The sequence below is a fragment of the Pecten maximus genome, chromosome 15, assembly GCF_902652985.1.
Source record: "Pecten maximus chromosome 15, xPecMax1.1, whole genome shotgun sequence".
Taxonomy (NCBI): domain Eukaryota; kingdom Metazoa; phylum Mollusca; class Bivalvia; order Pectinida; family Pectinidae; genus Pecten; species Pecten maximus.
This window is the reverse complement of record NC_047029.1, coordinates 19,091,125-19,104,119: the sequence shown is the minus strand read 5'-3', so window position 1 is coordinate 19,104,119 and position 12,995 is coordinate 19,091,125. Positions and strand designations below refer to the sequence as shown.

The 12,995-nt window shown below is 34.4% G+C and overlaps 1 protein-coding gene across 1 annotated transcript in view; it reads right to left on the bottom strand.

The window, feature by feature from the left end:
• Positions 1-7,724: 7,724 nt before the first annotated feature.
• LOC117343094 (pneumococcal serine-rich repeat protein-like) overlaps positions 7,725-12,995 on the bottom strand; it is a 132,481-nt gene continuing 127,210 nt past the window's right edge. The window contains exons 125-135 of the mRNA XM_033905392.1: positions 12,429-12,510; positions 11,799-11,951; positions 11,448-11,491; positions 10,972-11,139; positions 10,683-10,841; positions 10,264-10,416; positions 9,901-10,097; positions 9,586-9,693; positions 8,690-8,741; positions 8,031-8,334; positions 7,725-7,854 (exon numbers count right to left, since the gene is read on the bottom strand). Coding sequence (XP_033761283.1) covers positions 8,213-8,334; positions 8,690-8,741; positions 9,586-9,693; positions 9,901-10,097; positions 10,264-10,416; positions 10,683-10,841; positions 10,972-11,139; positions 11,448-11,491; positions 11,799-11,951; positions 12,429-12,510 — 1,238 coding nt within the window. The 3' untranslated portion in view covers positions 7,725-7,854; positions 8,031-8,212. The remainder of the gene's footprint in view (positions 7,855-8,030; positions 8,335-8,689; positions 8,742-9,585; positions 9,694-9,900; positions 10,098-10,263; positions 10,417-10,682; positions 10,842-10,971; positions 11,140-11,447; positions 11,492-11,798; positions 11,952-12,428; positions 12,511-12,995) is intronic.

The following is a 12,995-nucleotide window of genomic DNA, read 5'->3' as shown; positions in this document are numbered from 1 at the left end:
AAGCTGGGTTTACGAATAACGATCCGAAGTACATCGCTCGATTTTATATGGAAGAGATACTTAACACCATGAAACTTCCAAGATGCATACGCAGTGATAAAGGAACTGAGAACTGTTTAGTAAAGCGTATCCATGAGGTTTTAAGATCCTTTCATCACAACGCAATAGGCGAATTTCCTACTTTTATGACCGGGCGTTCAACAGGAAATCAACGCATCGAAATGTTTTGGGGCATCCTTCACAATGTTGTTATCATCTTCTGGAAGAATTTCTTCAAAGATATGAGAGACAGTGGCTTACTGGATGATTCGAATCCTGTACACATCGAGTGCATTTGGTATTGTTTTATATCGGCCATTCAGAGACAGCTCGATGAATTTACCAGCGCATGGAACCGACATCGCATCCGACTGCAACGAAATACGGAATCTCCTAGTGGTGTGCCTAACGTCTTGCACTATCAACCGGAAATGTACAGAACACGGGATTACTCCTTACCAATTCCGTTGCCCAGGGATGGAATAATAGAGATCATGAACACATTCACATTATCTTATCCACAGTTTGGATGCAGTGAGGAGTTCGTGCAACTCTTAGAAGTTCTCTCTGGTTTCCAGAGAGATGCACTTGTACAACCTATTAATGTCAGTCAAGGTCTCGCACTTGCTACAATAATTATAAATGCTCTGCAATAATCACCACAACCACACACACTTCCTCAAAGATAGTGAGTGGTGGGTTTGTTGGCACTTCATCGTCGGGCTATAAATGCGCCTGACACCATTATTTCTCTCGCTGTCTGACTCGCTGAAGTAAAACATACATTATTAGCATGAAAGTTTGTACAATCCTTCATATCCTCAAACAAATATATCCATGTTTCAAATTTTATTTTTATTGAAAAGGATGCCCATTTTAAACTATGGCGGACATACCCATTTTGTCAATGTTTAACTTTGTGCTGCAATAAAACGGACTTTATGCATGACAGTTTTCACAAACCATAATATGGTCAATAGAAACATCATTAGATATATGCCAAAATGATTGTCTGTCTTGACAACGGCAGCCGTTTTTACTATATAGTGGTAAGGATCGTGACAATGTGTAATGGGTTAAGTTATAGCCATTTTATTATTTTGTTTTATCATGGTATATATTTGAAAATAAAGAAACAGGCAAAAAGTACGATATATATGGTTTGTCTTTTTCTATTGCAACAACCCCTATTCAATCGTTTCTTTTGAATGATGCTTAGTTCAGTTCTTTATTACCTTGAGCCTTACGGCTCATCGGTTCAAAACAAACATACACACATAAATATACAGAAATGAGCAATACATGATAAGCAAGATCCACACACACACATCATATTCCTTCTCATTAACACACAAATACAAACGTTGTACATAGGCATACATTGCACATTCGTTTGCAGGAATAGTGTAGAGGGATATTCCTCGTTAAACTGTTGAATTTTCTTTTCTTATCACTAAGTTTAAGATATTTCGCTCAATTCGATAATTGCTTTTTGTTTACTGTATTTGTATAGGTCTATTATGGTAATATTTCTTAATACAACACTTTCTGAAATCTTAATAGCATACACATTTTAGAATAAAATGGCATTCATCTTCAATGTTTCCACCGTTACAGTACGAACATGTTCTTCCAATCCTGTCTAAAGTTTTATACTGACCAATTTCAATATCTAATTTGAGATATGACAATCTAATCTTATACCCTTTGAATGATGCAAAAAGTGTGTTCGATTTCGAGCACGGTTATTTTTTATCTAATGCTTCGCCTGTCTCATTTGCTTATAATACAATATGGCCGATATTACACACTAGTGACGTCACAGCTAGACAGGTCACTATCTAGAAGAAATGACATTCGCGTACAGGTGTGCATTTCGCAAAATCACTCATCTCTCGGAAACAATACATTATTTTTATATAATTTCTTCACAATACTTAATTCACAACTTTTTCGAAGAAATATTAACATAGCAATATCATTTAGGATTCACTTTAATCACATGCATTGACATTTAAAATATGATCATTTAATTGAAATATACCTCATAATGATATTTGATATATCAAGCCGTTTTTAATTCGACGTTCCCTGAAGATGCTAAATAAATATGAAGTATTTGTCTCTGCAAGAGACATACATATGATACGAGCGTCAACATTCCATGCAAAGTATACATTACTTCAGCAATTATGTGATATGCGTGTACATGTATCACTTTTAACATTTTGTGATGTTGATTAGTTATTGATATATTAAACGAAATGCGATTTCGATGTTACCCTATTTAGCATCGGCTGAGTATTCCTTAAACGTGGACTGATAGCATTGATGAAGGTTGATAGGCAGATATTTCAAATAGACTTATCATTTGACATGACCTCTGGAGTACAATTGTCTATGGTTTAACCGATGAAATAAATCATTACCGCCTTGAGTAATATTAATTACTGATTTGACCCGTGACCCTGGTCATAACCTCTGCGTTTGTGTATGAAATAGAAATTATAATGCTATATTAGTCAATATTAATATTACTGACTAATTTGACATGTGGCTTTTGGCGACATAAAGTATAATGACATTGGGTAATTAATCTTATACTGTTATAAAGTAAACCTTGGTATGAGACCATACGTTGTCAAATTTTAAATACAAAATATACAACATAGTCATATGAATTTTAACCATAGCCCAGAAACAATGTGACGTTGACTCTTGTTTCTTTTGCTGTGGTCCGAGCAATACCAATGGTCGCCATTTCGATTAGTTATGAAAACACTTTCACAGCAAATTGTTATTTATTTCATATTGATTACACTTCTACATTTTGATATTAATAAAAAAAACAAAGCACTTATCTGGGATCTGGGTGATGATTTCGAAAGGAAATTATCGATAATTATGTGTCTGGTTTTCAAGTATTCTCCAATATGGCGTCAAGTGAAGACAGAACTGGTCGACCGCTAAGGATTGCGGGAAGGTCAGGGGCCACCATGGAGACTATAGAGGCAAATAGAGAGCTACTCATCTCTGTATATACAGTTGTGTGATCGCACAACGTTCCAAAAACATCGTGCACACATCGTGCGCACAAATGTGCGATGTGCGATGCAAACCGCACAACTGTGCGATGTAAACCGCACAGCTAACGATAGGTTTATAAATATTACGAAATAACTAGTTATATGAAAACATTTACGAAAAAATATTATGATATTAGAGGTGATACATCTACATGTACATGTACCAGAAAGGTAGACGGGCTCCACTGCGATTATTTTTCTGAGTTATGTTACGTCAATGAGTTCTTGTAATTAACCAATCAGAGCAAAGGGCGGGAGCCAGACACTATACAAGCTGCGGCCTGTGGCCTTCTAGATTTTTAAAAGAACAAGGACGTTAAGCCCCATCGATCAATCAAACAACCTGTAGATTTTGATCAGAGCAATGTCATACCACATAGACATCTATAGTCTACGTGATGAAAAGGTGATTATTTCATAATGTTCTTGATAAAAGGACAGTGAATATGATAATCGGAGAGTTTCATTACAACCCAATGTAAACAGACCATATTCAGTCGCCAATATTTTCCAATTCCCCTTTGCAATAGTCGTTAAAGTATAAGTTTATAAAGTGTAAGAAATGTTACTCTTATATCCCCGGTAAGTCGGTAAGTAGTTGACATCAATAAATAATTTGATTGAAAATTAATAAATATACAAGTTTAGGCAGTTCGCCAATATTCGCCAGCAATGTACATGATATATATAAGTTAGGGAACGCTACTTTGTCAAATTATGTGAAATTCTCTTCAGTAATAAACTTGACTTCAGAATGTTAATTCTGATTTATTTGAGTTATCCCTTGGTTATTGAAGTGTTTACAAGAGACACGTATACCAAAAGTAAGGATCAGACGAACCCGGGGCACGTCGAATAGATAACATGAAACTCTCGTGGTATTTAGCAATTGAAAAACTCGCAAAATTGATTGATACAAATGTAAGAACGAAAAGCTTGCAAATCTTGCAAGAGGTTTACAATAGCACAAGAGCTCGACAGTTCCACTGGTAGATTTTACATGGAAGCAGTCTGGAGTGAATATACGTGAACTTCACTTTGATTTCGTGTGTAGCGCTTTGGCTACACTATGTTTACTGTGTTGTCGTCAGATTGAGAGAATAAATTGTCTATCGCCTACTTCATTTAATACAAAACATACCGAAAACGTCATGTTCACGGTATACCGTTGAAGTGACGTTCTCAGTCTTGTTTTCGCGCCGAAAATTCTTTCGTGACATTTTTTTCACCACGCTACTGATTTATATATACGTAGGATTCATACCAAATAATGTTTTTATTGAAACAGACATTTTACTTTTGCGCCAAGAATTCTTTGCTCTTTGTTTATTCGCTCCATACTTTGTTGAATATCTTATGCCACCTATTCGTCCATATAAGCTTCCTAGCAAGTACGTTTTTTCTACCGTTTTCATGTATCGAAACCTGCAACAATCCTTCAGTAATACCTATTATTTATGGATATAAGAGCTGCTTATAAAATTCTACTTTTTTTTCTTTCTAAAATATATTCCTATATTCGGACAAATTGGACTTTGGGCATTTGCACCAACGTGCATTCGGACTAACGGACCTTCGGACTAACGAGTCTAAGGCCTATTATACCTTCAGAATATAAGTGTTCATCACATTGACTGGTATGGTGTTTATACACACTCGTTATTGACACAACATTTGTTTCCCTCTAATGTCAAGCAAATATATTTGTTTATGGGACGGGGTGCTCAACTCTTTTCATACTGTTTGACAAAAATCTCAGGGACGGGTCCGGAGTCGTGGCCAATCCTGGTAACCCGGTTTGTATGGTTATCGGGTGGGGATTGTAACTGTTTCCATATTATGACTAAGTCCCCAATGGCAGAGCTGGACCATGGGGATAGACCCGAGGCATTTATGCTAGCATTAATGCACTCGTTTGGTAAGAGAGTGGGGACATCGACTATTTCGGTTCGCATATTCGGGCGCATATTCTCTGACGATATTCTCTGTGCATTTGTACATATGGATTGAATAGATTTTTTTAAATTTTCATTGCGGCTATGAATACAAGTAGCTAGCTACATATCCCGTGGCGCGCGGTAGCGCATTATTTTAGACTGAAGATATAGGATACTAATATGTTTTATTGACATTTAATACAATTTTATTTGTAAGAAACAAGTATTAATTATATAAATAGTATAGATTAAATAAACATAGACTAAATAGTTATGTCTTTTATACCAGTTATATACGTATATTTATATATGAATACACAACTACTCGAAGTTAGATATGTCATAATAAGAAATATGATATCTCAATATAAAAGATATAAAAATAAGTGAGAAAATTGAAATACAACTGCGGATAACATTTCTTTACTTATTATCTAAGAAAATGTATACTGTTAGATATATCTCAAAAGTACAGATATACTATCTATAGTTAATATACTTATAAATGCTTAAATACACTTAATTATCCGATGATATTTGTTAATATGTATTAAGAACAGATATCATGACTGTAGTTTTTTTTAGATATAAGTATATAATTGATGGCGGTAATGTTCTTCCGTAGTTTAGATATGGAATGATCAACATCTAAGCAAATTATAATAATTATACCAATCTGTCATTGATATGACATTACAATTGACAAAGTTTAATAATAAGGATATGTTAAACTCATGGTTGAACGGAAGTAAGATATACATTTAATAATAAATAATTCTACTTTTTAAGGTTTTGCGTTTTAAAATGATTTGTCGTATGGGACGTTTTGAGAAGTCTTTGTTTGTAAATTACATTTTGTATCTCATGAATATGTCTTGATTATAACATATAGTCTTGTTGAAATAAAAATAAATTTAAAATATTGATCCTTACAGATGGATCACTTTATTTATATTGGTGTTCTCCCGACAATAAACATTCATTTTTGACGAAATTTGCAGTAAAGAATTATTGATGAAGACCATGACAATTCTTATGCGATATAATGTCAGACGTGTATGGAGCTTTTTGATATGCCAAGTTTGTTTGGGAATGTGATATATGAACTACAGAACCAAATCAAAAAGCAGTTTGTGGGTTTTCCTCGTTTATTTAATGCATCGGGGCCTTTTGGACATTGAGGTGAGAGAAGTTTCATAACATTTATGTATGTGCTGTAAATGTAAAACATATAGATTTTTTTCCGAGCCTGACTTTGTAAGGGGGAGTTAATAAAGTGTGTATTTTGTTGTACATTTAGGTGCATTTTGGTGCATAATTCAATACAAGATGGTGGCCCCCATGTAAAAAGATCAAATCGGCAGAACTTTTAGATATTCCTTTTAAAGGTTTGCGAGATGAAATTCTTAAAAATCATGGCTAGCGAACTTTTAGGATTTTTATAATAAAAATATGGACCCATGAGAGTGTAAAGGGGGCCATAGACCAGGGTGATAGGGAGATATAGTTTGCATTTCAATGGTAGCTGTATGAAGCGTGTTTCGTAGTCCCGGGTTGTGTATGGTTGTCCTGTAGTCAGTACCCCGGTTCCATTTTTTGCTGGTAGTTATGGTTGTTCTCTTGTCACTAGCCCGGTTCGGTGTTCGGTGATGTGTCTGGTTGTACTGTTGTCACTAACCTGGTTCGATTTTTGGTGGTATTTCTGGTTGTTCTCTTGTCACTAGCCCGTTTCAATGTCCTGTGTCTGTGTTTTGATTCATTTATATGAAAAAATTCTCTAGTCTTAAGTTTGTTTTTATATTAAGGTAATAAATAAGGGGGTGGGGGAGAAAACATTGAATTATCTCCCCCTGATCGTCACACTATATCTTGTTTGTTTATGTTTCTCAGTAGTACAATGTCTCTACTTAGTTATAACCAAAAAAACACCTGTCTTGATTCGAAATTCATCAAAATATTTAGATTTGAGTCTAAAAATTGATTTTGATGATTTATTTGTACATAATACCCTATGGTCCTATCGAGTCCCAGAAAAGGTAAATTTGAAAAATGTGTACGATTCTATAGGGACACAACACCAAATCGAGCAGAAGATTTAATAGGAGGGTGAATGCATCGGGGCCTACTGATTGGATGTTCAGTTGAGGGAAGTTTCCAAAGTTTTATGTATGGGCTGGTTAATACATGTAGATGTAAAATATATAGAAAAAAGTTTTTTTCTAGTCTGACTTTGTCACGGGGAGTTAATTAAGTGTATAATTTGTTGTAAATTTAGGTGGATTTTGGGGCTGAATTCAATACAAGATGGTGGTCTCCATATATAAGAAATTCAAATCGGTAGAATTTTAAATTTTCTATTTACAGGTTTGCGAGATGCCATTCTTCAAAATTATGGCTAGTGGACCAGTGTTGAAAACTCCATTTAAGCCGGATAGTGGTAAACGTTAACATTATCGTCTATGGGATGTATGGCGAGTGCAGTTGATGACACAGACGACCGAAGCTCCTTCGAACATCTGGATTTATTCTCCTTGTACCTTTTCATGGATCTACGCAAAAGTCTTAAACTTTTTGTAAATATCTGTCTCTCGTTTGACAGATTTTACGCCAGAATTTCGGTTTTACGCCTTATGCCTACTTAGATAAAGAAAGCAAAACGTTATTAGTGAAGTTGCTTTATTTCTTAATTATTCTACAAATACAATATAATTTCGACAGATTATCTAGTATCTTTTTCGGGAGGAAGCCTCAGTATGTCCTATTACATCAGCTAAGTTGTGTTCAGGAAAGGGCTGAAGAAGAAAAAAAGAAATATCAAAGTATTGTATTAGTTCACGCGGCAATCACGGTATATTTATAACAAAATTATGATCTATAATGCAATAGAAAGTGTATTGATTACTGGAAACTGAGTAAAAAATATATATCTGGATTTCCGTTGAACAATTGATATAACAAAATTACTTACGTTGACAAGGTGTAGTATCACACATGCATGTTGTAGGCTCCTCGATAGTCATCTTTTTAAGTATCACTGTAGTTGGATAGGCAGTGTCAATGCATTCGAGTTCAATTTCGACTTTCTTAACATCGTTAGATATGCAACATTTACATTCATTGGGTATTCCTAATCCAGCTGGGAAATGACTGCTATCGCCGCATCCACCGGAACAGTAATTGTATATGAGTGGTTACTTTCATTGTACAATTTGTATATGAATCGAATGCGATGTTGTCCACTTTCTTAGTCATCGTATGCATTTTACATGTGTCTGAAATAAAGAAATTTCATTGTGAGATATTGCATTAGAATAATGTTTTATAAACTCCCGACAAATACCGATGTTAGCTATAACAGTAATTGATAATCATAAGCAATGTGTATAACATTATTTGGCATTCACAAGAAAACATCTGAGCATGCAGTTACTTAGAAAAAAGCGGGATATTTGGAAAATAAAAAAAAATATATTTGAACTTTTACTACATTCTTGTATGTGGCATGTCGAAGGTTTTTAATACTTATTATATCTTATAACATGCGATGTTCATTGACGAAATTGATAAAACCAATATGTTTTATCGTGTTCTTAATGACTTTGTCAATAGCATGAAACAATCCCTTACCTTTCTTGCATACAAAGCAGCAGCCATCATCATCTAAAACTTTTATTTCACCCTGTAAATGAATTAGAAATTTTCTTTAAATTTGTTACAAGTTTGTTTTATTTTAGAATTAGTTGCATATATGAAATTTAAACAAATGGATGCTAATTTTTATCAATGTGTATTGTTTTTTTCCTGAAAACCATGATTTGGTGATGTATGTATGTACGAGGCGACGTATATTGAAATCGTTCCTGCAGGTTTGAGAATTAGCCCTTCAGAACGCAAACGGGGAAAATGAATGCATTTTATCATTTTAATTGTTTGCATTACTACTTGTTTAAGGCTTAATGCCTTAATTTGGAAAACTTCGCTTTTCGCCTTAGTATTCATACCGCAACCTGTTTATCATCTAGATCGGTTGTTCGGATAAGGAATGAAACGAACGATAAATGCAAGTTGATTGCCAGAAAACCGTATCCAGAAATGATATTTCAGTGAGATGACACTACCAACGCGCTTATAATACCCCAATATGACGTCAGTTAATAAAAGAAAGAAGACTTCTACACAGAACTTACAAACGTGTTTTGAATAGGTGTAATTCCGATAGAGATGGATTTTTCCTTTCAGATCTATGATAATGACAGTTTCCTACTTTCAAAGGCACATGAATCAAGTATAGTAAACTATTTAGAGATTCCTTCTGATACCCAATGTTATAAAATCTGAACTGACACACACTATGATAAATGGAATTTGATTTTGGTATTTACAGTCTTCCAGCAAATGTCTTTTCCTAACTGCATTTATGAAGACTGTATATCAAGAGTGTATCTTCATAATAATACTATGCGTAAGAGTACTATATATGTGGACATTTAATTAGCAACTGGCATGCTTACGGAATACCTTACCTCATAACACTGAACGTCTTGTTTACATTTGGAATTACATGTTACCATTCCAGCCTCACATCTGCATTCACTGCATTTGTCTAATGGATTGGCAAACACAGAACCCTCCTGTTGATTACATAAAGGAATTCATATACCAATGTGCATGCATATCGATATGAAAATAAAATGAGATGGGAATTTTATTTTTACCAAATTGTATTCCATATGCATTTAAGCACTATGTCTATGATAGTGTATTTAAATATGTATATAAGATAAAATATTCGGGATGACCTCTAAATGATTAACAGGTAATTATTCAAAAGTACGTACCTCTACTATAGTGTTGTTGGCAAGTTTACATTTGTCACATTCGTGCTCCTTCACACATACGCCATCTTCATTTCGTACATAGGTTACCTCACATTCACAAGCTGGAGGGCCTGTACATTGATTGTTTGCATATCTATTTTCACATGACCTTTCACAGCCAGAGTAATTAGTCCACGTCTCATGCATGTTTTCACACACTGTATAAAAAGAGTAACATTTGGTAATTAGACACACATTATGATAACTAGATATTTTAAGTAGTGAAAATAAAATGAAAAATATATTGTATTATTTCCGCTATGAGTGAGGATTGTATTTATTGTTTTATAAAGGCATTCCATTTCCGGGTTAAGCTTAACTTACCACAGTCTTGTGGATAGCAATCAGCTGTTTCATTTAAGGGTGGGCAATCCTCGATTATTTCACTTGTGATTACTCTTGTTCTCGATTTGGTTCCTGGTCCACAAGTAACACTACACGAGTTCCATTCTGTCCATTCTCCAACGGTGCAGTTAGCTAAAAGTACACAATCATATCAATACTCGATTTTTGAAAGGTTTAAAATGAATTCATGGACTATCAATGTATAATGATGCAATGGTAATCAAGTAAAACAATGTCGTGTGAGCTTAATTGATAAGGCACAGTTTATCAATATATGTTACCGCATTTATCGAACATTGACATTCGTGGTTGCAGGACAATTTACTGTAACGACGACATACAAAAGTATTTACTTTTGCGACGTTATGTATTTGAACTGTTGTTAACAGAAAACTCACTCTCGCAGCTCTGGGTATTGCATGCTTCCGTCTCTGTCAATTTCTGAGAACAGTACGCTGCATCAGAAGGCTCAAGTAGAGTTCGTGTTCGCTCCTTGGTACCGCCACCACAATCCGAAGAACATTCATTCCATGATGACCACTGAGTGACTGCACAGCCTAGCAAAACACCATAGAAGTTAAACATTAATGCTTACTTTTCAAATACACGCTCTTATTTATAGCAAATAAAATGAAACAATGAAAACAATACGGCTATTCCTTAAAGAACGGCGAATATCCTACTTACATATGGATGAGTTGCATTCTTCGGTATCCAATTCCTCGCCGACACAGGGATCGCCACATTTTGGAACTGGATTATTGCACAATCTACGTCGTTCTCTCGACCCAGTACATTGCATCGTTGTAGCGGAACATGCTCCCCAGTTAAGCCATTCAGAAAACGCGCCATTAACTGTATAAATATATCGGAATGCAGACGCAATGAAGACACTGTGTATTCCTTATGTGTTGTTTGTACAATCCCTTGCAATATATATATCTTATTGATGCATATCATTTTACGATAATATTGCTAAACTATATGTAGCATAGATAAATGAGACAAGACATTTTGAGTAAGTTTATTCATATAACATATTCGTTTTGTCTATGTGGTTTTAGAATGATTTGTATATACTATAGCAAACGTACTTGTCACACCTGATTTTGAGACAGATTTACAGAGACATACTGTAGTATAGTAGATATAACCACACGTACCTCCTTTTATGGGCTCATCGACTACAGTTCCGTTAGTACATATTCTGAAACCATAATGTAATAATTGATGGACGTGTAATCGCACAGGTAAAATATTTCATATAATTGGATAATAATGAATTCATAAGTAATTCTATCATATTAATCAACAATGTGGATGCAGGTAATTTTGGCTAGGCGTTTAGGTGCCGTAGGTAGTGAGCCACGTAGCATGAGTCATAAAAATGTTCTTCTGTTTTCTTTTTTTTTAACCAAACAATGTCAGAAATACTCCCTTTTTCCATAGCTCACTGAAATGTTATGCTGTAAGATATTCAAATAAAATATGAAAGCAATTATAATTGTACGTACTTCTTTATACAGAGTTCGCTGTCTTCTTCAACAACATCACTATCGTTATAGACTTTACCGCCATACACACACTGACCGCATGGTGTTGGTAGGACGCATGGTTCGACTTCTTGTGCGTCTTGACAATCTGGACCTCTGCCGTAGCGCACTGTGCTATAAATACATAGAATATACGGATTATTTAAAATGACAGCTGTATATGAAAGTACATTTATTAGTATGAAACGATTCAATATCAGTTAGAACATAAATCTCACACATTTGTATTGATTTAACTCTGTTTAACTATTATGTGGCATATAATATGAGTGTGAAAGATCTTAAATATATGTAGTTATATATCTAAAGTTAAATATATATTGATAATTAGTTGACATCGTTGGAGGAATTTGAAAATATGACGAAGGAAGCGTATGACTATGATGAGAATATCATAAATATGTACAGATGCATTTCTTAACACCGTAAACACTAAGAAAAAATTACAAATAAATAAATTATTCGTATATATGCTATAGACCGCAATAATAATTTCCAGATTCATATAAAAAACGTTGAATGTTTGTTTTCTTCATCCCTGTTTGTTATGCTCACAATATATATAGATGCGAATGGAAATAATCGACATACCTGTCACGTGTCCGTTCCCCGTTTCCGCACATTTTGTTGTTGTAGCATTCAGACCATTCAGACCAAGGATTGTGGTAACAACCTGATAATGTAAAGCAGCCAACAAAACATTATTACAGACCTTCATTTTTGTAATAATGAAATTGCGATGCGGTACTCTAGAAGTGTTATAGTTAAAATAACTTGAAAATCGACTCATTAGCTTAAAGAAGCAACTCATATTGATATTATGCAGATGTGTATCATACTATTAAGTACAGTATACTATTAAGTAGCAAATACAACTTTGCTAATTGAAATACCCATCGACAGAAATTTAACTTTGTTTACGGAGATCATTAGTCGATATTCCCAGAGGACATAGTTTCATTCTCATTAATCTTTTTTCCTGAGTCTCTTTGATGCAAATATATGTATATTTTTATATTTTGCCCTCTTTGAATAGTGTTTGAATTTGAATTAAAGTTTTGTTATTATGTCGGTTTTCTTGTTGCTATTATGATATTATGATTTATTAAATTAGATGGTGGGTTCATGGGATATCTAGTGAACATTTCGTTTTTACTT